At 48.6% G+C, this 26,626-nt stretch overlaps 1 protein-coding gene across 3 annotated transcripts; it reads right to left on the reverse strand.

Moving 5' to 3' along the window:
* Nucleotides 1–428: 428 nt before the first annotated feature.
* BPHL (biphenyl hydrolase like) lies at nucleotides 429–26,530 on the reverse strand. Of its 3 annotated transcripts, XM_057554982.1 has the most exons (8): nucleotides 26,384–26,518; nucleotides 25,507–25,868; nucleotides 20,707–20,810; nucleotides 18,176–18,342; nucleotides 16,682–16,835; nucleotides 12,216–12,347; nucleotides 8,933–9,056; nucleotides 429–782 (listed from the first exon to the last, which is right to left on the reverse strand). In XM_057554982.1, the coding sequence occupies exons 2-8, from the start codon at nucleotides 25,524–25,526 to the stop codon at nucleotides 695–697; spliced, it is 789 nt and encodes a 262-aa protein (XP_057410965.1). In that variant the 5' UTR covers nucleotides 25,527–25,868; nucleotides 26,384–26,518; the 3' UTR covers nucleotides 429–694. The 3 variants fall into 3 exon arrangements, with proteins under 3 accessions (XP_057410965.1, XP_057410964.1, XP_057410966.1); XM_057554981.1 differs by lacking the exon at nucleotides 25,507–25,868 and having other exon boundaries at nucleotides 26,384–26,530; XM_057554983.1 differs by lacking the exons at nucleotides 20,707–20,810; nucleotides 25,507–25,868; nucleotides 26,384–26,518 and adding an exon at nucleotides 19,397–20,482.
* Nucleotides 26,531–26,626: the final 96 nt, after the last annotated feature.

The raw sequence follows: 26,626 nt of genomic DNA on the forward strand, positions 1-26,626 counted from the left end.
ACAATTTTTATTCTTTCACTAAATGTTTCCTAAGTGTTTCCAGGTTTAGTAATTTTAAGAAAACAGGATTCCTACTTTCATGTTTTTAATTAATAGCCTTTCTGCTCTTTTAGTAGAGAGACAAAAAAGGCATATTTTTAGCTTCACTGGCCCGAAGTATTCAAGGAAAGGAACCCAGGTGTGTGGAGGTGGATAGAGATCTGGGGACAAAGCAGTGGTCCCAGCAGCCCCGTGAACGAGCGGAATCCAGGGCCCCGGGCGAGGACCGTCTTCAGCTTAGCCGCTTCTCTGTGAGCATCGTGATGAATACGAAGACCAGTGCACGCTCGCACCTCTCAGATAAAAGGCACCGCATAAATTCAACTCATCTTAGAGGAGCGGTCGTGAACACTACAAATGCTTCACTGAACGTTTACCTGAAAGTAAAGTAAGTCATGATAGCAATTTATTTTTTAAGACAATGGTAGAAATTCACAACATTGAAAAATCAGGTTTAATTTTTGTAGCTATGAAAGCTAGAGGATGCTTATAATATGTCATTATTGCTGTTGGATTAGGAGCAGTTTGTGAGGAGGCACGGGGAGCCTCAGAAGGCAGGTGAACTGGGGGGTGACCCGCAGGCGGGTTTCAAAGGCAGCACCAGGCTCAAGCCCCAGGCTCAGGATTCACAGGTCACATGTCCTCGGGGACACTGTCACTGTAGGAAGTCTTCCACTAACTTGTTGAATTCATCTGCAAAACGTAAATGCAGGTTGTGCTTGCCTTCTGGCATCAGATGCAACCTAAGAAAAAAAAGATTATGATTAACGGCAGATCACTTAAAAACCCGTTACCCTCCCTATCGTTTCATGAAAACCTCAAGTGAGAAACTGCCGTGTTTTATTTTTTTTTCCATCACCTCTATTAGGAAGAAAGTGTAAGGTACATCTTATGGATGGTCCCAGAATAGAGACTTAACAGTGACAGCACACACGCTGTGCTTGGAACTGAATCAGGTAAGAAATAGTTTGACTGCAAACCTGACTGAGAGTGGGAGATGTGATTGGTGGTTACCTAAGAAAAAAAATCTTTTTAATAACATCATTGGTCTTGAGAGAGAGGGTTGGAAAGATGATAAAAAGATGAAGTGTCCAGAATCCACTGGATTGGAGCTTCTTGGAATATCTGTGTAGTGGGAAAACCCAAATCAGAATTCACAGCCCCCGCAGGCCTGTTGTTCAAGGTTCCAAATCACCCCATCATTTTGGAGGACTGAGCAGGTCTGCATACAAGCCACCAGACAAAGGGCAAGTAAATGTTCCTGAGGCTTGTGAGGGTAGCAGGAACCTGCATCAGCCACCCGCCCTCGGTTCTGCAGCCGTCACGACACCTCACCATCCTCGGGAGGCTTCTTCCTTTCCACAGGGCTTTGGTCAAATGTGGCTGGTCTGCAGTTTCTTTAATAAAGGCAGACTTCTGAGTTACACATTTTATTTATTGGCTATAAAAGTGCAGACAGTAAGTTTTAAACAAAGGTTCTAGGATATAAGCACAAGTCTGACTTGTTCTGTCCCCAGTAACATACGTTAAAAGGACTACACTGGGGCAAAATGCCAGTTACCACATCTCCTGCTTCTCTCTGCTTCCCACGGGGTGGGGAGTGGAGAGCTCTAGGGACCTCAGTGAACATTAGGGAGGACGCGTGGCGGGAGGGAGCTTGGAACAGAGCTGTCCTGGGCGATGCTGGGCCTCCCGCACCCAACCACACGGGGGTGGGGGTGGTGGTGAGGGAACCCAGACTATCAAGATCACGGGCTTGAAAGGAGGATCTGTTGCTGGCATCTTTCTGAGGCCCCGGGGAAGGTTAATAATGCCATTAACAATAACCAGGGCATTTCCAAGTCAATGTTAATGCTATTCAGGAAAGAAGTATGAGCTGCACCACCCCAGAGAAAGGACCAGCTGCCCTCCAGAGGGACGGGGCTCACAGGGACAGTCACGGCCTCTGTTCTCAGGAGACAGAAAAGAACCAACTGCCGAGGATGCTGGCAGTCACAGAAGGGCATGTCTGGGATACCTTGCACCTTCCAAGCTGGACTCTGAAGCAGAGACCCACCCTGCCAAACCTGCAAGTCCTCCTGTGTGGGGAGCCGACCCACTCCTATTATTTGTTCAGACACCCAAGAAGGAAGGAGAGACACCAGCTGCGAATCCCATCTTTTTAGCCTCAGTGCTATGTTCTCCCAGTAGTAATCTGTCTCAGGAAATAAAAACTGGGCCCCTCGTTAAAAATATGGGAGCCCTGTTCTGAGGCATCTACATTCAGAACTGCACTGGACTAAGGATGGGCAGACAGAGGGACGGACAGACAGATGGACGAATGAGGGTATGAATAAAACAGCTCTGATCCTTGATAGCTGTTGGGGTCATTTCGGGGTCCTCAACACAGCCTTCCCTGAGGTCTGACACAGGGGTCATACCCCTGACATGTGCCCCTCTCGGGACAGCACTGCCCCGGACAGGTGTAAATACGGGGCTGCCAGGGCAGCGTGGCCACCGCTGCTGACCCAGACTCTCACCCACTTAACAAAGGATCAAATCACACACTCGTGGAGAGTGGTGTTCAAACGATCACACTTTCCAGGAAAACGAGCAGGCAATTCCCCAGCGCCAGACACACAGCTCAGCTGGAGAGGATGGACCCCTCGGGGGCAGATGCTAGCTCCTATTTGCTGGGGCAGGTTCCTCACTGCATTTGGTACCTTTAGAAAAAGAAATGTGATTCTGGACCTTCTGAGGAATTACAGTCCCTCTAGTCCCCCTCCCCCTCTCCTGGACAGTCCTTGGACGACGCTCCCTACGTGCGAGTGGGCGAAGGAGAAACAGGCTAAAGGCGCTGGCTATGATGGGGGCAGGACAAGCCAGTCTCACCAACGTAGGCTCTTTACCAGCAAGCGACAGCATCTCCCTAAACCGCCGCTGCTCACCTGGAAAGTGGCGACAGTAACAGTGTCCACCCCACAGGGTTATTCGGAAGATGAAATTATCTCCGGGCGCACAGTAGACACTTAACACACGTTTGCTATTCGCCCATTATCCTATCTGTATTGTGCTTCACAATGTACGAAAGTCGTTATGAAGGTTCCAGTTATGTACAGCGTATCAACAAAATGCTCCAACTTGGAGACAATATATTTACGTTTGCTGGTGACCACAATCGACTGCAATTGGAAAGTTCTTACCTTAAAGAGATTTTAGACCTAAATGTAAGGCCAGACACTATAAAATTCTTAGAGGAAAACATAGGTAGGACACTCTATAACATAAATCACAGCAAGATCCTTTTTGACCCACCTCCTAGAGAAATGAAAATAAAAACAAAAATAAATAAATGGGACCTAATGAAACTTAAAAGCTTTTGCACAGCAAAGGAAACCATAAACAAGATGAAAAGACAACCCTCAGAATGGGAGAAAATATTTGCAAATGAAGCAACTGACAAAGGATTAATCTCCAAAATATACAAGCAGCTCATGCAGCTCAACATCAAAAAAACAAACAACCCAATCCAAAAATGGGCAGAAGACCTAAACAGACATTTCTCCAAAGACGATATATGGATTGCCAACAAACACATGAAAGGATGCTCAACATCACTAATCATTAGAGAAATGCAAATCAAAACTACAATGAGGTATCACCTCACACCGGTCAGAATGGCCATCATCAAAAAATCTACAAACAATAAATGCTTGAGAGGGTGTGGAGAAAAGGAAACTCTCTTGCACTGTTGGTGGGAATGTAAATTGATACAGCCACTATGGAGAACAGTATGGAGGTTCCTTAAAAAACTAAAAATAGAACCTACCATATGACCCAGCAATCCCACTACTGGGCATACACCCTAAGAAAACCATAATTCAAAAAGAGTCATGTACCACAATGTTCATTGCAGCACTATTTACAATAGTCAGGACAGGGAAGCAACCTAAGTGTCCATCGACAGATGAATGGATAAAGAAGATGAGGCACATATATACAATGGAATATTACTCAGCCATAAAAAGAAACGAAATTGAGATATTTGTAGTGAGGTGGATGGACCGAGAGTCTGTCATACAGAGTGAAGTAAGTCAGAAAGAGAAAAACAAATACCGGATGCTAATGCACATATATGGAATCTAAAATAAAAATGGCTCTGATGAACCTAGGGGCAGGACAGGAATAAAGATGCAAACATAGAGAACGAACTTGAGGGCACAGCTGGGGGAAAGGGAAGCTGGGACGAAGTGAGAGAGTGGCACAGACATATATACACTACCAAATGTAAAATAGATAGCTAGTGGGAAGCAGCTGCATACAGTACAGGGAGATCAGCTCGGTGCTTTGTGACCACCTAGAGGGGTGGGATAGGGAGGGTGGGAGGGAGACACAAGAGGGAGGAGATATGGGGATGTATGTATACGTATAGCTGATTCACTTTGTTATACAGCAGAAACTAACACACCATTGTAAAGCAATTATACTCCAATAAAGATGTTAAAAAAAAATTTTAGAAAATGTCACGGGTGAGATTTGTCTAGAAAGGATGAACCCCCCCCTTCCCCCCACTGTGAGACACCAGGACCCGGCTCTGTAAGGATGAGGCTGGTCCTGTTTGGAGTTAATCCTGGAACCTGGCCCTAGAGGGGGTCTCAAGCTGCCTGCAGTCAGAGAGGAGGAACGAGAAACAGCAGCTGAGGGGGGGGTGGGAAGGGTCATCCGGGCAGCTGAGGGGGGTGCGCCCCCTTCCTCCGGTGTCCGCCGGGCCCCCTCTCCACGGAACCGGAATGAACCTGCTGCCAGCACAAGCCCTTTTTACTTCACGCCCGCAGGGGCATGCCACCACCCCCCCCCCCCCGCCCACCTTGGAGGTCTGGGGCCATCTTCCCACCGCTGGCCAGACCGGACAAGGCCAGGAAGCTGCAGAGTGAGGCCCCCCCCTCCCTCCCGTGATCAGACAGAGGCCAGCACCTGACCCACGACCTGGGCAGCCCAGGCACCCTTAGCGCTACCACCACCAGGCCAAGGCCTCTGAGGAAGCTCCCGCCAGCTGCCCTCCGCCAGGGTCGGGCTTATGCGTCAACTTGGCTGAGCCACAGGTGCCCAGACATTTGGTCAGACATGATTCTGGGTGTATCTGTGAGGGTGTTTCGGGATGAGATTCACATCTGAATCAGCAGACTGAGCACAGCAGACTGCCCTCCCCACGGGGGTGGGCCTCATCCAATCAGCTGAAGGCCCGAATAGCACAAAAGGCTGACCCTCCCCTGAGCAAGAGGAACTCCTCCCATCTGTCTTCAAACTGGGACACTGGCTTTTTCCTGCCTTCAGACTCGAACGGAAACGTCAGCTCTTTCTGGTTCTCAGGTCTTCAGAGTCAGACTGAACCGCACCATGAGCTCTCCCGGGCCTCCAGCTGCTGACTGCAGATCTTGGACTTCTCAGCCTCTGTAGCGGCACGAGCCAATGCCTTACTCCTGGAGGAAATCCATCCTCTCTCTCTCTAGATATATTACACGTACACATGCTGGCATGCTCACTGCTAACAAGGTATCAAGAAGGGACCGTGTGGCCTCAGAAAGGTGAGTAATCGGAAGAGCAGGAAGAGACATCCAAGTTGTGACCGGAAGGCTGGGTGGCCTTGGCCAGGCAAGGAAGGGGCAAGGGGTACAGAAGGACTCGAGGCAAGGCGCTGGTCACGTGTAGCTGGGTCTGAAACCCAGATCCTGATCTCTGCTGGGCCCCCAATTCCTGAGATCTGAGCACCTCCTCAGAAACATACTGTTATGGGCTGAGCCATGTCCCCCAATTCACATGCTGAAGTCCTAACCCCAGTACTTCAGAGTGTGACCTTGCTTGGATATCAGGTCTTTAAAGAGGTATCATGTTAAAATGAGGTCACACAGGTGGGCCCTAATCTAATCTGACTGGTGTCCTTATGAGAAGAGATCAGGGCACAGACACCCACACAGAGGGACGACCGTGTGAGGACACAGGGAGAAGGTGGCATCTGCACACCAAGGAGAGAGGCCTCAGGACAGACCAACCCCCTGACACCTTGATCTTGGACGTCCAGCCTCCAGACTGCGAGGGACTAAACGTCCGTAGTTTCAGCCGCCCAGTGTGCGGTCTCTGTCACAGCAGCCGGAGCTGACAACCACGCACGGCGAGCACTCCGTGTCTCCACTACAGCGCGTTGGTCACATCCTCCGGGAAGGCCCACCCTCTCCTGAGCCAGCGCGGCCCCTCTGCTTCCAGGGGCCCGTCCACTCCAGCCCCAAAGGGTCCGAAGGGTGCAGGCTCTGCTCGGCGCAAACTGTGACAGCAAGCCGGGCGGCCCCGAGGACCAGGCGTGCCCGGCAACAGGAGGCGCTCAAGCAGAGGCTGGTTAGCCAGGCAGGCGACAGTGTCAGTGCCGTGCGAACCAGGAGGGAGGGCTGGGCGAGCGGGCGGTGCCCGGAGCGGGCAGGGCCTGCTCCCCATCACCGCTGTAATCACAGCGACCACTATCTTATGCTTTCTATCTGGGATTTCTGCAGAAGAGTTTGTTAGGAGGAAGGGCTCAACTGCCTAAAAACAAAACCTAAAATCACTGAACTTGAGTGATCTCTGAGGCCTCTTTGTCTCCAGGAGATGCTGTGATTCTTCTCCAGCAAAGAGAACAGAGAGAGACAAATTGTCACAGGCAGGAAGTGGGCCTGCTGAACGCCCACCCTTCATTCGGCCCCCTTCTAGGAGAGAAAGGCATTTGTTTCATACCTGATTATCTATTTGTAGTACAATCTTTGAGGCGACAGACTTGTGCCTTTAATTCTTTAATTATAAATGTACCTGGCAAGGAAATGAAACCCCAAGTTCATCGGAAGCACCCTGCACTCGGAGTTGGAGTTACTCCCCTGGGGTCAGAAGGCCTGTGCACACAGTCAGAGGGGGACCTTGGTGCTCAAGGAATCAACCCTCTTTTTGTGGGTCCAGAATTAACCACCGTGTTTTAGGTTCATGCCCAACATAAAGGGCTCTTCTGGCAGAGGAAGGGAGCAAGTGTAACACTTTACTCTGAACTCATTTTTTCCAAAGAATCCTGCTCTAAGAAAATGACCTTCCATAAGAGAGTGTACTGAAACCATTAACATCTGAATGGCAACGGAGTATTTTTCTCCCATATTGATGTATTCTGTTGCTAGGAGATGGGTCTGGAACAGAATTCCTAAATTAAACTTTCTTGCAGACTTTCACTGAACCTGGCTCTCTAAGGGAACACACTGCATTTATCATGAGCATCGGTGTGCAAAAACCTGTCATTTCTGAAGCTAGAAGACAATTAACCAGGTCAGAAAGTATATAATACAGGCATCTTACCATCATATTAAAATAAGAGTATGTTTATGAGAGACAGCTGTGCTGTGGGGGAAAGCACCATATTAGGAGGAAAAAACCCTAGGATTTGTCGTTTACTAGCCATGCAGCCTTGGAAGATTACTTAACACGTCTCAGCCTTGATTTTCTCATCTGTAAATTGGGACAAAGTCTTTTTCCATAAGGTTGTTGTGAAGTATATGTAATTAGATATCATATGTGAAATGCCTTTTAAAATATAAAATGCTATTTGGACACAGGAATTAGACAGGTTTATAGTAATGCTATTTTACTGCAGAATAAGAAGCATGTCTCCCACATTTAAAAATTCTCTGAGACACTTGTTAAAATCTATCATGGAATAAATAGCATGATTAGGAGGTAGAGGAACTGTTTCTGAGCCTACTTTCCCTGCTGGACTGTAGGAGCTCTCAGCTCAGGGACCACTACGGACCTGCCAGGCAGTGCTGGCCTGCAGTGGGCACCGGAATCGGCTCGTGGAGGGGGTCGGGGTTGGGGGGGGGGGAGGGAGAATGTTCTTAGGTCACTAACAAAGCCAGTTTCCAAAGAATTCTATACAATTCCAAAGATGTCCTGAGTAATGACAGCATCTCTGGAATTAACATACAGTCTCTGAAGGGACCAAGGCTCACTTGGGTGTTTATCTTCCAGTAGGTTTGCTTAAGGAAAACAAACCCAGGCCACCACCTCCTGGCCGCACCTCATTCTTTCCTTCAGGATGTGCATCACTGCGTATCAAGGAAATGCTCAGCTTGCTCAACACGGGATTTTCCTCTTGATATAAGCACCAGCAGAAGCTGGCTCCCGTGTCAGCCAAAGCATTTAAATTCTAAATTTCTGCTCCATATAAAAACAAATGGGATTGAAAAACAGAATTCCTGCTGACATGTCTTATTAGGTTCTCTGGCGTCCCCAGGTTGGCTGGCAGAAACAGGGCTGCACAGACAAGGAACGTTGTCTCTGCCATTTAATCGAATGGGCCACCAACACAGCTGGCTTGGCAGACGCTGCTGTTTTGTGATTCTGAATAACAGGTTCTCCTCTGATGTGTACATATTTAAGGCTTAAATAACACAAAAAGTTTACAACATAATTTTAAGTGGGAAAAAAGCAGGAATCAGAGTTGAATATAGAATATGATTTTATCTATGTTAAAAAAAATACTAGAAAGGAGTAGTACACAAAAATGCTACTAATGGAGGTATTTAAATGGATGGTAAGCAACAGGCCATTTGCTTTCTTCTTTTGATTTTACAAACTTTCTTTACTGGGTAAGTAGTGCTTTTATAACGAAAGTTCCCAAATGATAGGTGACTGTTTAGGTTGATGTGCTGCAGCCCTCAGAGCTCCTGCCCTCAGATTCCAGGGCTCCTTGGTCCCGTTCCCTAAATACAGCAGGACTGTTGGTTCACACGGGCAAAATGGGGTGGAATGCACCTGAAAAACCCAACCCTCATGCTTCTTCTCTTCCTACAGCTTCTCCCGTTTACCTCCCAAGCCCCCAGGGCAGAGTGCTGGCTCACGCCGGACTCACCGTGACCCCTTCACGTGTTTGTGTATGAAGTCGGCATGGAAGCTCGGGACCAGAGGATCCTTCTCACCGTGCACGATTAGGGTGGGGCACTGAACCAGGGGCAGCAGGTGCCGACAGATGTTACCTGAAAGACACGGAGACTGCTTTCCCGTGACCCTCCTCGGGGTGGGGAGGAGCAGAGCGCGGGCAAGCGGGGCCCCCCCACCCCGCCCCCCGCCCTTAGCATCCGTCTCTACGAGACCGGCCTGGATGAGTCGGGGTCTGAGTGCCTTCCAGCTCTAACATTCTTTGGGTTTCCTTTCTGTTTCTCTCCTGGCTTTTTTCTTTTAAGCTCTACTAGTGAACAAGCACTCTTGCCTGATTTAAATTCATAATTCATGGAAAACAGTAGTTAAAACAAACAAAAACCCTACAAGTCTTTATATTACGTGGGGCAGTTCCGTTTGCCAAACGATGGTAGACACTTGGTATCTGAAAAGCTCCTCCCTTGAAATAGTGTCTTCAGTGGGGCCCTCTGGCCCTCAAGCCTGTGTCCCTCACGGTGAAGCTACAACTGCAGCTGTGCAGAAGCTGCTGTCCACCCCTCCCGCCCGACACCCCTGACAGAGGCCCTCACCCTGCTGAGTGACAGCATTTCTAAGGCTCACATGGCACAAGTCAGGCTCCACTTCCTGTCCTGCCATTTCCTGCGGGGGAAATCTTGGGGGTGCCCTAACTCCATGAGTTTTTTGGCCTCTCTCGGTTAATCAGGGACCATCATACATCCCTGGGATGGCTGTACCGCTAAGAGGAGGTGTCCTGCTCCCAGCAGGCACCCCAGAGCTACCCCGTCCTCCCCAGCTGCCCTGAGAAAGCCGGGGTCCCCGGGTGCTGTCCAGGCAGCGGCTCCTCCCTCCTCGTGGGTGGGGGTCACTGCCTGCTGGCCCTGGGGTGGCCGCACCCGCCACTGAGCAGCCCCGCGGCGATTAACACCAGTGTTCCCGAGCCCACCCCGCGTGTCAGGAGCCGGCCCAGTGACTCAGCACCCGTGAGACACAGGAGATGCAGGCTTTAACTCATACAGTAGATACAACTGCTTGTAAATCAAGTATGTTTACAATAGTAGTGGTAACTTTTATTAAGCACTCACCCTGTAGTTGGTACTGTATCAAAGCCGACCTCACATGATATAACCTCACATATAATAATATATATAAAACCTCACATATATATAACCTCATATATAATAATATATACACAACCTCACATATAATAATACATATAAAGCCTCACGTATATAACCTCACATATAATATATATAAAACCACATATAATAAAACATGAAACCTAACATATATAACCTCACATATAATAATACATATAAAACCTCACGTATATGACCTCATGTATAGTATATAATCTCACATAAAATATATATATGAAGCCTCACATATATAACCTCACATAGAATATATATATAAAACCTCACGTATGCAATCTCACATAGTATATAAAACCTCATATATATAACCTCACATAGTATATAAAACCTCACATACTTTATATACACGTGTGTATGTATAAAAACACCTCACCTCACATATATAATCCTCACAGCAGCTTCCTGGGTAGTTCCCAGTATCTCCAGTTCACAGACCCAGAACTGCTGCTCAGAGAGGCTAAGTGATCTGCCTGAACCCACTCAAACAGCAGCCACGTGGCAAAGCCAGAATCCACCCCTGGGCCTGACTCCAAATCTGGCGACGAATCCCTAAGCTGAACTGAGCAGCCATAGCCTTGAGTACAAGAAAAGAGCTCCTGTCAAAGGAGTCGGTACTGAAGCGAGATAAGAAGTTTGTCAACAGCCTTGCCGTAAGACGATTCATACGTTTCCAGATTCTCTGCATCATGACACTTTCTCCCTCACTCTCTCTCTAACAGACTGCATCTTTTAGAGTTTTAGGTTACAGCAGGACTGAGTGGGAGGCAGAGCGCTCCCACGTACCCCCGGCCACACACACGCACAACCTCCTCCATCGTCGACACCCCGTCAGACGCTTCTCACAACAGATGAACCTGCACTGACGCGCCGTCACCACCCTGAGCCCGGGGTTTTCACGGGCACACACCCTTGGACACATTTGGTGGGTCTGGACAAATGCATAATGACCTGGATGCAATGATGATATTATACAGAGCATTCTCACTGTCCTAAAATTCCTCTGTGTGGCCGCTCTAAGATGTGTACAGTGGGATCTCGTTGTTGTCTGGCCCATCTTTTATTCGGGTTGTTTTCTTATTGTTCAGTTTTCAGAGTTTTTTGTACATTTGGATACAAGTCCTTTAGCAAATATTTTCTCCCAGTCTGTAGTTGTCTTTTCATTCTCCCTGAAATACATTTCAAGGACCTGTTGCTATGGGTGGATACTGCATTTGAACGGGATATACTTGCTGTTTTGAACTTAAACCAAAAAAGTAACATTTCCAAATGTCCTTCTCATTATGAAAGTTTTGACAGATGACTCATTCTGGAAATGATTACTGAATAGACCAAACTGGTACCTGAATCACAACAATTTTGTAACTGAATGTGCTTCAAGATTAGATCTTACCTAGTCTCGATTCTTTTAGCAATTAGAAAAGTGAGAGACTACAAATGTAAATAGCTATAAAAAATAGACTTTAATTCAGAATTTCTCTTCAGAATGTCAATTCTTCCTGTTATTGGAAATCATGTTAATTTTTCAGATAAAGACAGGAAGACATCTGTCACGGCTAAAGTGACACAACTTAGCTCTGAACTTGGGAAAGGACTGAATACTTTCTTCCTCATACTAATTCTTCTGGGGCTGAAGGTGATGACAGAGAGTCCCTCCTTTTCTGTCCTAGTAACAGAGGATGTAGTGGGGTGACACCTCTAAATGTGAAAAAGAGAAAATCTGGTGTCTGTTGCAGCTTTCTGTTTTCTAATTACCCACCCTGGAATTAGAAAATGAAGAGTATCTGAGGCTTCTGGAGAATGATTTTGCCATCATACACACAAAGGACTGGAAGGAAAAAGAACAGTCTGCTATGAGAGACTCAACAATGTGACCCTTTGTACACATGGTCTGTCTCTGGTGCAAGGCGGGTCTATCACACAAGAACTCGCATTGTACACGATCACCAGCACCCTCTGTTCACACATCAGTGTGGAAGGACAGTGGGCGAGCGCATTAATCCCCGAGGAATCCTCGAGCATCTGGGGGACTCAAGCAGCCTCTCTAATGAGCAAAGGGACCGTTAAATAGCTTGTGTAACCTACCATCTGGAAGATGCTTAAACTGTTTTATGCCATCCACCCACTTTTCACAGGTTCTGGCAAAGTAGTCGAACCCATAGAGGGCTTCCAGAGGCTTTCTTGTTCTCTCACTCCATTTAGACACGTCTCGGATACCTGAAAGACAGATGCGTGGGCAAGAATGGGTTTAGTCTCAGACTAGAGTTCACCTGTACATACTCCAAGCGCAGTGTACTCAGAGCCGCGGCACTGGCTGTCCTGCCAGCTGGGAGCGCTCCCCCAGTCTCCACGTGGCTCACGCTGGCTTCGCCCAGGTCGGCCAGGCCTGCCCCGACCCTGCCCTCCGACACTCTGCTCAGCACCTGTCACTTTCAGTGGCTTCTGTGTCCGTGGTGAGTGCCAAGTGCTGGGTCCCCACCAAGATGTGAGCTGTGTGGGGTTTTGCTTTGTTTTGTCCCCCACTGTGGCCCTCGGGCACAAAAGAGAGACCAGTAGATTCTTACCAAGTGAATAAAATTAGATCCAAAATTAATGCTTTCTGTTAAAGGTATAAGATAAAAGCAGACATTCCCCTAATTAGGGTCATCTGAGTGAAAATGACATTATTTATAACAGGAGTTTTTTCAGAACTGCATTTATGTCCGTTGAGAAATGCACACACATCATTCATTCTAATTTCTGCCACTGAAGGCACATGGGTGTAACTACTAACTACAAACTATATTACAGATGACTCTCTGTTAGGAAAGGAAATAATGGCTAAAAGCCACCTTTAAAGTGAACTGCCGTCTGAGGCAGGCTGACCCTGATAGAGACAGTGCCTGCCTTTCTCTCGCTCACTCTTCTGAACCCGCAGACGGACGCCCAGGGTGGAGTCCAGAGGCTGAGGACGCTGAACTGCTCCGCACAAAACTGAGAAGACTCCGGACGGGGTCGGGGGCGGGGCTGGTGGGGAGAGGCAGAGAAGAAGCCTGAAAATGAAGAGGTGGCGGGAGACCTGGGAAGAAGGAAGAGGAGAGAGGGGCTGGCACGACGGCATGAAGACGGCCCGTGAGAAGTGCCCCACAGACGGCTCTGCCCTTGGCCGTGTGGCAGACCACACCCTCGGGAAGGCCCTCTTGCAGTGGAACAACTAGCTCTTTTATAATATATAATTTTTGTTGCACTGCTGGAGTTTGCAGTAATTGATGGAAACTAGAGTGTGTGTGTGTGTGTGTGTGTTGTGTGTGTGTGTCTGTGTGTAAGAGAACCCTGAAAACAGAGCGAAGAGTGGTTAAGACCACTCAAAGGCAGGGTTGCTTCGGGGGAAGGTGACTGTTGGTTGGGGGAGGGTGGACACGGCTGAACCTGAGATGGAAATGACCCCAACCTGGTACCATCCATAGTTGCCAAGAGCAGCAAACGGACATCCTCTCTGAAGGAAAGTGTTCTCAACTTATGCTCACTGTCTTTTTGTTTGTTTCCAGATTAAGAGTAAGCAAATATCCACTCCTCATCAAAGATCACAAGGCAATCAGAATCTTTGTAAAGCTAATGAAACAACTAGAAAATTGGAAGAGAAAGCTTAAGAAATTATGCAGAGCCCTACACACAGAGACACAGAGATGAATAGAAACGGGGAGATGGAAATGCCTGGTCTACAAAGTTCAATCAGTCCCCAAAGGAGGAGGGGGAGGAGGGATGGAGGGGGGAGGGGGAGGAGGGGGGAGGAAGAGGAGGGGGAGGAGGAGAGAGGGGGAGAGGAAGGGAATTCACTGTCAGAGGGAATCAGCAGGTGACAATGTTTCTCAGAACTGATAAAAGAATCCAGACAAAAGTTAAATGCAGCCCAAATAGGATAAACAAAAAGAAATCCAACACGGGGTAGTAAAACAGCAGTGTACCAAAGAAAAAGAGAAAATCTGAAAAAGAGCCAGAGATAAGACATATCACTCCAAAGGGAGGAAAGTCAGACCCACAACAGCAGGTAAGGAAGGCAGAAACCAGAGTTTCCATCTCTATTTCTGTACTTAGCCAAACCATGTTTCAAGAGTGAGTGTGAAATAAACATTTTCAAGTAAAAGCTGAGTTGACTATTACCAGACCTGCCCTTAAAGAATTTCTGAAGAACAACTTCAGGGAAAAGAGAGAGGGCCTTAGAAGGGACATGTGAGAAAGAAGGAGGAAAGGTGAGCAAAGAGCCAGACACGTCGGCAAATATAAGAGCAGCTCAATGTTACAGGTCATTTATACCTCAACTAAAAACTCACCAAGGCAATGAGAAAATAAAACATTGTACCATTTCCTCACATTAAAATTAAATAGTTCTGTTCAGAAAGAAAGCAAAAAGACAAGTCACACACTGGTAACACAACTACTTACACAATGGCTAACCAGCAAGGAGTTGGTAATCAGGTTACTAAAAACCAAAAAACAAAGCAACACTGCAAATCAGTAACACCGTGCCCGTATCAGAAGTGCTCTCTGCTTGCGTTGGGTGGGGTCTCCTGCGTGCTGGCTCTGCTGTTACACTTCATAACACGCACCCGTGAAACATGCTGTGCTATTTACATCTATCATATATTACACAATAAAAATTTAAAAACCAGTAAAAAGACACGAATAGGTAAAATGCAAAAGAAGAAACCCCAGTGGTGCATAAACACATGAAAAGATTCGCAGTTTCATTAGTAACAGGAAAATGCAAATTAAGACCCCCGATGAAACACCGTCTTACACCCATCTGGCCCGAATTAAGAACTCTGATAGTTCCGAGTTCCTGCTGAGGATCTGCGCTGAGGGGGTGGGAGCCGCCTGGAAGTGGCCCATCTGCAAGCACAGCACAGCCAGCCCAGCACGGGCGCCCTCCCCAGGGAGGCCTGCTCACACGCTGAGGACGCACCCGAGGGCGCTCACAGCAACAGCAGGGGAAAGAGAGGGGGGAGAAGTGCAACGGGCGTGCCCAGCAGAGCGCCACACAGCGCCGTCACGAACGAGCCTCAGAAAGGGCGTTCTAAGAGAGCCGCGTGTAAAACAGGAGTCACAGAAAACGCCACATAGCACGGCGGAACCCTGCTTAGCCCCAAAACAAATAAAACTAAGTTATGTGTCGCTTAGGGACATGAATGTGCGTGACGACAGTGCCTTCAAGACGGCACACGATGGACGACTCAGGCCGGAAGCAGCGCGCGGCCAGCAGCGACTGACCTCGTGCTCCTCGGCGGGTCCGTTCACGCCGCAGGTGTTGCCTTATATGGGTCAAATATTACACGGTTGAACTAAAAGTTCAGCTATGAAATAATCAAAATAAAAATATTATCTATTATGTGTTCGATATCATATTTAATTTATAGAGAGGCTATACACATATGCATTATTTATGTAAAATTAAATATATAAAATATTTGTTTTATAAATATACATTATGTTTTATAGTATATATCCTATTACACTATTACATAAGATATATATTAAAATACATATTTTAAAGTGTATCTTATAACATATTTAAGGAGGAGCAGAAGTAAACGATGGGACGTCTGTCTCAGCGAGGAGACCTTCCCGAGGAGGGTTCTGTTTTTTAGTTCTGTTAACAAACATGCTGACAAACTGGGGAAACGGAGGCTCAGGAGCGGCGGTGACGCAAGAGGGAAGCCACGGGGCGGCAGGGTGTCATCACCCGCACGCCTGCTGTCACCTCCTGGAGAGAAGCAGAGGGGCCAAGGCTGCAGCCAGGAAAGTGGGGGAAGCCTAAGTCAGTTGCACTTTTCGCCCCAGGGACCCCCAGATCTCAGTGCGCCCTCCTCTCATCCTGCGAGCCCAGTGGTCTCAATTCGGGCAGCTTGCTGGGGGCTAAGCAACTCCTGAGTTGCCAACTGGAATGCCATGACTGGGTGCCCGGTGGGTGAGGTGGCCCCCAGTACAGGCCCTGGGTAGCAACCCCAGGCTGGAGGGGACCACCCCTCTCGGTCCCCAGCAACCACAGCGCTGGTCTCCTCTATCAGAGCCTCAGCCTTACACCAACAGGCAGGGGGCCAGGTCTGCCCACAGGCTGCACTCTGCCAGCCCCTGTTCCCCCCGTCTCTAAAAATCCTCAGAGATAAGCTTGAAGGACAACCTTAAAAAGTGTGACTAGCACAACAATTCTTTATCAAAGTATGAGGGTTCACGTTTGAATACAATGTTCCCTTCCACACTCACGGTACTTGAAATGAGCCTGTAAATAACACTTCATGTCAACCCCCTCCTTCCTTGAGGGTCACTACCACAGTAGGAAATGTAGATACGAACTTTACTTATTAGCCTTTTCCTGACTCATAAAAAGTGTCACTTCTGGAAATAGGAAACTTTAAAATACAGACTAGTTAAATTGCATTACTCTCCTGAGAACTCACCACCTTCCCACATTACAGCCGAGGAAACGGATGAGACATGACTTGTCAACTCACATCAAAACAAGGCCTGAGAAAGGTCGGGGGAGGGGAGGCTGCTCTCCAGGTGGAGGGACTTACCCTGATAAATCTCCTCGTCCTGGTCGGTCACGTATGCGTTGGCCCCCCAAATCACCATCTTGTTGATGTAGGACGGGTATCTTGCAGCTGCAATGAGGGCTGTTATCCCACCATCACTCCACCCCAGCAAAGAGACCTTCTTAAACTTCAGCATCTGTGACAAATACCACGAAATGCACAGCACAGGTTATGGCTCCTCGCTGCTGAGAGAACTTGATGATCGTCCAGGATCAGAATCAACACAGCTGTGGTGTGTGGAGTGTCAGTTGGCCATTAAAGAAAAATCCTAGAGTCCACCATTTGATGACATAAATGTTTCTCTCAATTAGTTGTGGTGCAAATATGATTGTCATAAAAACCTAAGTACATAGTATTGTTTTGAATGATGAGGGGACTACATCTTCCGGTTGGATAAAGGCTCAAGGAACCGGAAACAGTGGAGATCAGCTGTACTTGGACGTGACAACGTGTGTGTGTCCATGCAGGTCTGAGCGAAGACTTTGAGGACAGGTATGCAGATCAGAGAGGGAAACGGGAGAGTCGCTGCATCTGGTAAAGCCACTGACTGCAACTATGGGAAGAACTGGCTACAGGAAGGCTGGGAAAGAATGATGGTGGTTACACTGGTCTTCGGGTGAATCAGCCAGGCTCCGAGAATGTGTTTGACAGGGAAGATGAGCATCTGGGAGATGCTGCCGAGAAGTAAAAACTGAATGACTGGGGAAATTTAAAGAAGTAACAAATATCAGTCCAAGACATCTGCTGATGGGACTCTGAATTGGTGTGACTACTATGGATAATACTTTGGCACTATCTTGTAGAATGAACATCTGCATCTCCCATCACCCAGCAAGTCATCTCCTAAATGTGCATGGAGCTCTCACACACATGTACCAGGACAGGTCCAGGAAGTCCACACCAGCACTGTCTGCAATAGCAAAACATGAGCGCCACAACGTCCATGCACAGCACAATGTTCACTGCACTTCCGTGTATAATTGCGTGCATGCGCGCACACGCACACGCGCACACACACACACACACACACACAAGGCAACTTAGAAATTATTTAGCTACCATCAGAAGAGAGGGGACTTAAGACACAGTGTATCCATACAACAGAATACTAAGTGCCTATTATAAAACTGAAGTAAATTTGTATTTATTGGCATGGAAGTATCTCCTTGATCAACTGTTCAATGAACAGTAAGCTGGAAAATCATTAGGTGTAGTAGGATGCCATCAATACAGAACTGTGTGCTTACACATGTAATAAGACTGCCCAGAAAGGCAGAGCCTCAAAGTCTCGGTAGCAGTACCTCTAAATCGTTAGATTGTTTGATATATCTGTTTTCCTCTTTATACCCATCTGAACTCTGAATTCTCTATAGGAGTCACGTGGTATTACCCTTGAAGAAACAACAAACAAAAGCAAAACAAATGAAGACAGGGCCAGCCACCCTCCTCCTCTGGGCTCTCGCCTAAGAGACCCACCTTCATCAAATCAACAGCATCTTTTGCATCCCTTTCAAAAAATTCTACTGGGAAGTCTCGATCTGGGGGTCTGGAATGTCCGTACCCTCGGGGATCCCAGGCGACCACCGTGAAGAGCTTCTTATTCAGGTTCTCAATCTGAGGTCCAAAATCAGTCTCTCCACTTCCTGAAAGCAGTCACTTGGTTACACTCCAGTAAATGTTTTCATTGTTTCAAACACCCTACATCAAAAGCAGAAACAACTACAATCTTTTTTTTTTTTTTTTTTCCAACTACAATCTTAAAGTAACTAGTTTCTACTCAAAGTTAGACCTCAGCTGTAACCAGCAAAGCAGCTTCCTTTCCTGCTGGAGTTCAGACCTACCCCCCACCTCCCCCTAGTGGCTACTCTGAGAAGGACAGAGGCCCTGATTTTTCATTTGGTCCTGTATTATTTCAGCACGTTTGATCTCTCTTCAGCTTAATCGTGCTTTTTATTAAAAAAAAAAAAAAAAATTCATGAAACTGCATAGAGATAAACTTACTGATACAACATGCTTCTAGGTTATTTTTTCTTTCTTTTTTTAAAAAATGACTGTTACAAATGAGAGAGATCTTAATAATATGTGTAGACACATTAATGAGATTTGATCCTAGTTATTCAAAGCAGAATTCTAAAATCCCAGATGTCTTTTACTAAGCTAATGTGAATAGCCCTGAAGGTTTCATTTTCTGGTTACAACTAGAAACCAGAAAATTAAACTAAAACACTGAAATGAGGGGGGAGGGAAGGGTGTGGAGGGAAGAAATCAAACTAGTTTGTTTCATGACAACCCTATGAACCAGCGTTATGTTGGCAAGTAGAACCACGTTCTCTGGCCGGCGGCGGACTTGACCGGCAGCGCCCAGCCTGCCCACACGGTCACGGCCACCGTGTGCACAGGCAGGGTGGTCTTGTGTGGTCCACGCAGGGTGGAAGGCCAGACTCCCAAGGAGCCCAGTCCAGGGGCAAGTCAGCATCTCATTTCTAAGCTCTGCTTGATTTCTGGGGACTCACAGCTCAGGTCACAAATGGATACTAAACGTCTTGCTTAATAAACTGGCAATTATTAGAAAATGTCTTTCAAGATGCTGTAGGATCATTTAATGTCATCAAGGATGATGATGTCACTCTTCCTGACAAGATACACCTTCCTCAACATCAGGTAAATCATCCAGAAAACCCAAGTTGAAAACATAACTGGATTTCCAGCACAGGTCTACTGCTCTGACATCTGAGGCTTCTCTCATGATCCCTGAACTGGAGGGTCTTCCAGGGAACTGCGCTGAAAGAGGGGCAGGAGGTGAGAAGGTGGGAAAAGGCAACAGTGTAACTCAAGACCAATTTCAGAAACAATAATACCTGGCACACAGGTATACATTTGAAGACCAGTGCAAAGGCCATTTGAATACTAAAACCTTAATGAAATTACTTTAAGGAATAGTTACCAATATATGATACCTGAAAAGGAAACGCATCAACACTGGTTGCCCGTGGGTAGGGGAACTGGGTGCTGGGGGACAGTAGTTTAGGGGAGAAACTTGCTGTTCGATTTTTGAATCAGGTTAATGTTTTACACAAGCAAAAATTAAATTGCCAAAAGCTTTTTATACCTGGATAATGACAGCAATACTGAAACAATGGCAAACTTCATTGCTTTAGCTCTACATCAGCCATTGGAGTAAATATGGTCCTCCATTACAACAGCTCGAGGGAAAAAGAGACTAAATACTATCTGGACAGAGACGCCTCAAATGGCTACAAGAGTGCCACTATCAGCTGAAGCTACATCGAGTGGAACCATCATGTGACCGAAAAATTTTAGCATTTTACTTTTAAGAGAAAGAAGCAAATCATAAGGAAATATATACTGGGATTACTTAACTAAATTAAAAATAAAACAACACTGAAACCCTTAAAACCAAATTTGAGATGCTCTGGGATCACTGGAAATTCCCCCCTCCGAACTTTCTACATCTAAACTACTCATCTGTAAGAGGAGATCGCAATCCACCTGGCTTTACCACGCTCCGTTCGCGCCAAACCAATTCTGACCTTCAAAAAGGCTTTAAGCCCAGTTTTGTTCTTAGCTCTGATCTTAGCTGAACATATAGTCAAGCACAACAGGGCAATCAGTCCAACTTTTAGCAGCAGAAGTCTCACATCCTGGAACCCCTCAATTCCGGGCAAACTGGGCCGCTGGTCACCCACTCACCTCCTTCCTTCACCCATCCCTTCTTCCCACACTGCTTTCCTTGACCCGTCATCCCCCTAAGCTGTAAGCAAGTACACAGTGTTGGACTTGCATGGGAGAAAACTGGGTATTTAAAGGAATAAAAACTGCATAAAGTAGAAAGGTATCTTTCTACATCACCTAAAATTGACTGTAGCAAATACTACTTAAAGCATCTCAGCAAAGCACTAAAGTTAATCATCAAGCTTGGGCATCTAGGATTGTGAAGGCAGCACAGGGGACACAGCATGCAGAGCACTCGGTAAAAACCTCCAGACCCAACATTCCCGGAAGCAGCAGGACCGCGTGCTCTCCGCCTCCAGTCCGCAGACAGTGCAGGTGGACGCCGTTCACAGCCACTTTGACGGAGGTCACAGACGAGCTGGAAAAGAAAAGCCCCAGCCCCAGAAGAAAACTACTGAGCAGCACAAATGTGAGGACAAAGCCACGCTTTTATACACGAATCAGCTGCAGTACCCTCCCCAGGTCCTTCGGATTACTTTGATACGTGCTTCAGTTTTCCAGACCTAAAAAGGGACCAGTTTGTTTCCTCCCCGCCACGCTGCAGATCTGGGCTGCGTCTTCATGTTTGAACATCCTACAGCACCAGCTCAGGGCTTATCCCACAGAGGCACCGAGAGGCCTGCTGAAGTCAACGGCCACACAGGCCACCCTACAGGCCCACGCTGGGGTGCCAAGGTGCAGGCTGACACGGGAGCCCCTGCAGTGGAATGCCAGGTGGGCACCGGCACAGACCCTGGAGCCGCCCGTCTGGGCCTCAACAGGTCCAGAGGAGGCACCCGGACCTTCGGCTGCGTTGGTGGCGTTCCCAAGGATGAGGCTGGTCTCAGGGTCCAGAGGGAAGGCCCTGAGCCCGAGGCTGTCCTGTAGGCATCTGGCCTCTCCATTCTCCAGCCAGCCACATGAGGGCCCTGGTCAGGAATGCCCGTCTGCACCAATGTGGCCAGACTGGTTTTAAGATGTTGAAATGTTTCTGCCTTGACTGTTAAATAGGCAGGTCCATATCAAAGCGCCCCCCCCCAGCCCTCCCTGGCCCAAGACCTCCCACGCTGCAGCATCTAACCGCGTGCCACCCCAGGGGCTCTGCCCTGGGGAGCCTCAACTGCCCTCGCGGAAGCTCCAGGATGACAACGCGAGGATGCACATCGACACAGCACATACGGGGCCCTCCATCAGGCCCTGGGAGCCTCCCACCAACTCCCCAGATGGCTGGGGGACACGCAGAAGGGACGTGAAGGCGTGCCAGGACAGATGCTGGAACAAATGTGCCGAACACAGGCACATCGAGTCCTAACACACAACTTCTGGAAAAACATGACCGACCTGAGTGGTGGTAAGGCCTGACAATAACTACTGATACGAGCTCATTATCTACAGAAACATTACGTACGGGAGGAGCAATAATAGCGCCACCGAGCCATGGTCGTGTCCCACAGACCCTGCTGTTACTTGTTATTAACGCCCTGCTCCTGGGACAGCTCCAGAATCAAGGTAAAGGCGAATAATGCTCCACTGATAAGAGTCGCTTCAGGAAACCACGGTTTACTGACACGTCCAGCGGCGAGAGACAGAGTCGTCTGCACACCCTCAGGGAGGGGAGAGGCCGTCAGACGCCTGCGTTCAGCACGGGAAACGAGGCAGCTCCCCAGACAGACACAGACGCCCAGCGCTCGCTCAGCTCAGCTAAGGGAGACTGCGCCCCTCTATCACTCCTCGTGCCCTCAAGGTTCTCGAGGGGCCCCCTTCCCAGCAGTGTGAAGGACATGCTTGGAGAGGCATTTTGCACAGTGAAGAGGTCATGTATAACGAGGCCCCCCCATCTCTCTCGAGGTCCGAGCCACTGGGTTTCACAACCAGGGGCTGCTGGCTCTCAGGCCTGCACCCCTCCAGGGCCGGGAGCTGCCCAGGGCCTGGCTCACACGGGCTTCCCTTTCGTGGCCAGCCCGAAGTCTCTCCAGCCCAAAGCCTCGGACTTCCCTCTGTGCTCTGCCGTATCCGTGTTCTGATTCCCCATTCCAAATTTCTTTTCTTCTCATTATCCCCATCCCACATTCTTCTGGCTGCCTAAGAATATAAAGATAAAACCTGGCAGTCTAGAATTGGGCGTGACGGGAGATCAATGGCAGGGAAGGGTTACTAAGGCGCAGGACTTTGAAGGTGGCTTCAGAGAGACGGAGAGATTCTAGCAGGCTTGGGTGGAGGTACCTGGAGCAGACTGAAAAAGCAGCATTTGAGATGAACCTCCAAGATGGGTACAACCCTGAAGAAAGAATGTGGTGGGGAGGGTGCTTGTAGAAGAAGAAATGGCATGACCAAAGGCCCAGGGGTTGGGGGCACATGTGGGGACCAGGCAAGCTCAGCCTGGCAAGAGCATGGGGGCAGAGAGGGAGCAAAGGTTGGGGCCAAATGGTGAAGGGGTTTGCAGCCAGGCTATCGGGGCAGGAAATGTGCCTGGCGTTTTGTCACCAACACCCTGTCTGTCGTCACACCTGAGGGACCTGCCATTATCCCACCAGCCTACCCCTGGGGTTAATGGAGGCTCCCAAAACCTTGCATCCATCTCCAGGTTGGGGAAACAGGACAGAGAACTGTTCACGTACAAAAGCAAATCAATTTCAAACATAAGAAAAGTTTTATTTTTAAAAATAATAGTTATTGAATGATCTTCCACATAAATATACTTGAAAGGAGTGTTGCATTTTCCCTCCAGCTTATACCAAAGGGCTCTCAGATGACAGTCAGGCCTCCGATAACACTGTTAAAAGAACGCTGAGACAAAAGCAGGCTGCAGAGGCCAGGCCTTGGAATGGCCCTGACATGTGCTCATCACTTTGAACCCCATTCAAGACACCAAATTTTCCAAACTCTCAGGTAGGAAAAAGGATAGATAGAAAACTTCAGAAAACTTAAAGAACAAAAATGAACCCCTTTCTCTTGGGCTGTCAATTTCTCCCTCCCATTAATCACCTCTCTAACCCAGGTGTTCTTAAGCAGGTGTGTTCATTAGAATCACCTGTGGAGTTAAAAATGCACCTGCCTGAGACAATCCTGGGAGACCCACTCAGTAATTCTGGGGTAGAGCCCTGGCACGTGCTTTCTAAAACACCGGAACTCTGCCGTATTAGTCACTCGTTCACGTATATCCTGACCCCCTACTTTGGGCCGGGTGCTCCATGTTGCCTGGGAGTCGGCAGGGAAGACAGTTCAATCTGCAACCAGCAGTTCTACGCACTTTGCCAAGTATGAGGACAGGAGACACAGGGGTGCACGCAGCACACAACACGTTCACCACACCTTCAGCAACACCTACACAGCTACACGCTCGGCCCCTTCGTATGAGAGCGTTTCCTGCCCCCACTATACCAGGGGGACTCAAACTTAGATTTGAATCATCTGGCAAACCTTCAAATCTCCAGATGCCCAAGCTGCATTAAATCAAAATCTCTGGGCTGGGACCCAGGCAGCTGTATTTTTTTAATTCTCCAAGAGACTCCAATAGACAACCGAGGTTGAGAAAGATTGTACTGAGTTAATTTCTTAGAGGAGAGAAAAATCCTGTCTCCTTTTTTAAAAACAGCCTGCAGGAAGGCCTGCTCAGCCAGAAGAGCCCAGATCCCGCCTCACTTTTGTCCTCGAATCCCTCCTTCTGGGAGGCCGGACAAGCAAGTTCGTGGAAGGGAAGGGGGTCAGGAGCGATACAACAGCAGGTACTTCCTGATGAGGGGGCTGAGCTGCCCCCGTCAAAGAGGGAGGATTCCTGTAGGGCAGGCGAGAATGTAACCATTTGGGGCAAAGAATTAAACTAGAACTAACATACAGTTTAATTATTAAACTAGATAATGTCCTCCGATAAGAGCTTACTTATCTCATTCGTTTTGCTATGTGATGCACATTAGACTCAACCTAATTTTACCGCTGAGGATTAGAGCTTAGGTAACTGGCCCCAGTCACTCTGCTGGTAACTTGCAAAGCCAAAATGAGCACCTGAATGTCGACACCTGGAATGTCCACTTTGCTTAGAAATAAAAATGGGGGCCACTGAATGAGTCCTACATATTCTCTGTACCTTGTATGTTCAGCTATTTCTTTTGTACATTTTTTCCGAAGTAACCATTAGCTACAATAAAGCATTAGCAACGCCCAGGGCTTGGATTAACATGAATTTTGAGGACTTATTTTTACATCTTTTATACACTGTTATTATTTAGATATTCATATTTGTATCATTACTAATTGTAGCTACTAATTACTTAATTCCTATTACGTGCCAGGCCTTTTACCCTCATTGTCTCAAACCCTCAGAACAATTCCGCAATGCACGAGGCTTAGCGAGGGTAAAGAACTAGCTCCTGTTGATGCTTTTTCTGTAACCTCACGGCTGAAGAGAGTCCCCAGCGGGGCTCGGCACCGGGGCCACATTCACCCTGACTGCTGGACAGAAGGTGAGGGCAGGCGCCAGTGGACGGCGGCTCTCTGATGCTCAGACAGAGCAGCCCCAGGTTGAACCGGAAAACATCTCTCTTCAGGCAGGCTGTTAGGCTCTGTAAAGTTATTAATATTGTAAATGCACGTAACACACAATTTCAGGTGGAAAAGGCTTTCCTGACCAGGCCCTGGGATAAACCACTTTGCAGATTATGAAATACAAAGAGTCAGAGTTCCAAACAGCAGACTTACAGAGAAGGTTTTGGAACGCAACTCAATTGTAGGTTAGGCGCCGGCTGTTCCGAAGCAAAGGTCTTACAGGAGTGCTTTTACCTGCTTCACACGGGACTGCCTTCTTGTTTCCGGATTAACCAATACCACTGCTTGTTTTCCCCATTACAGGTCAGATCAACTTGCAACTGCATTTATAAAACGGCAGTTGAAAATCCAGAGAAACGTGTTTTTCAGAGATATTTTAGGAGGAATGATTTGCACTGCTAAGTGGATGGGGCCTCTTGCAACCATTTAATAACCTATTGTAACCGATATTGGCGCCACCACAGGAACCCCATTTCAATCCTTTTCTGCAAACGGGACACTGGATAAATGGGCATTTTTCAACGTTGACTTACAGAGCTGCAGACATTGACATATTTTTCCATCTGTATCAAAACAGTTCTGAAAATCGTTAAAGCGGGTCAGATCTTTCCTTTCTCCTTCCAAATGAGAAGCTTCCCAACAGGTGCAGTTCTGAAGGCCGGGTACCTTCCTAGTCATGAGTGGAACTGACCCAGCACCAGCTGGCGGGGGGAGTGTCTGTCTGTGCGCGCGCGTGCGGCTGTGCAGGCAGGTACGCAGGAAGTAAAGTAAAGCAAGCTTCACGCCGCTCCAACCACATGTCCTGCGTTCTCTCCCTCGAGACCGACGGCACCCACTTCTAAGACTGGGGGTCAGAGACGGATCCAGTTTTCTTGCTGCTGCCGTATCTCAAAGCCTGTGCGGGAGGGCGTGTCACAAGAGGGAAAGGCAGATTCTTGGGCGTCTCCACCACCTGCGCCCTCAGCACCTCGGGGAGCCATCTCCCCGCTTCCCGAGGTGATTCTTCTGCACATTAAAGCTCGAGGCGGGCAAGCGGGGCGAAGGACACCCAGGGCCTTGGGGCCCGCGACTCCGAGAGCTGATGGGGCGCAGGCACTGCCAGGCTGGCCTGACAGGAGCGCGCGCGAGCACTGCCCGCAGGCGTGAAGGGCTGCGCGGAACGCGGGCCCGGAGCGAGGGTCTCCCACCGCCGGACCCTCGCCGCTCCAGGCTCCGCACCTCGGCCGAGCGCAGCGCCCCGCCGCCCGCGCTCCCTCGGCCGCGCCCGAGTCGCGGGTTAAAGGGCAAGGGGCCGGCGAGGCCATCACCACGCGCGTCCCCAGCCCGGCCCCTGGCCAGCGGCTCCCCTCACGCCGCCCCGAGCGCGCGGACAACGACGCGGGGGCTCCCGGTGGGGAGCGGCGCCATTACCTGAACGCAGCCACGGGCTCGGCCAGGGGAACGTGGCTCCCGGGCTTCAGCGTGGAGAGGAGGAGCCGCAGCCGCCGCGCGGCCCACCTGCCCTGCCCCGCCGCCGCCGCCGCCATGGTCACTGGTGGCGCTCGCGCCGGAAGCGCGCATGCGCCGGCTCTCCCGGCCACCCTGAGCCCGCCCCACCGCGCCGCCCCGAGCACGCATGCGCCGGGCCCGTCGGCATCCCTGAGCCCGCACCCG

The sequence above is a fragment of the Balaenoptera acutorostrata genome, chromosome 10 (assembly GCF_949987535.1).
Source record: "Balaenoptera acutorostrata chromosome 10, mBalAcu1.1, whole genome shotgun sequence".
Classification (NCBI taxonomy): domain Eukaryota; kingdom Metazoa; phylum Chordata; class Mammalia; order Artiodactyla; family Balaenopteridae; genus Balaenoptera; species Balaenoptera acutorostrata.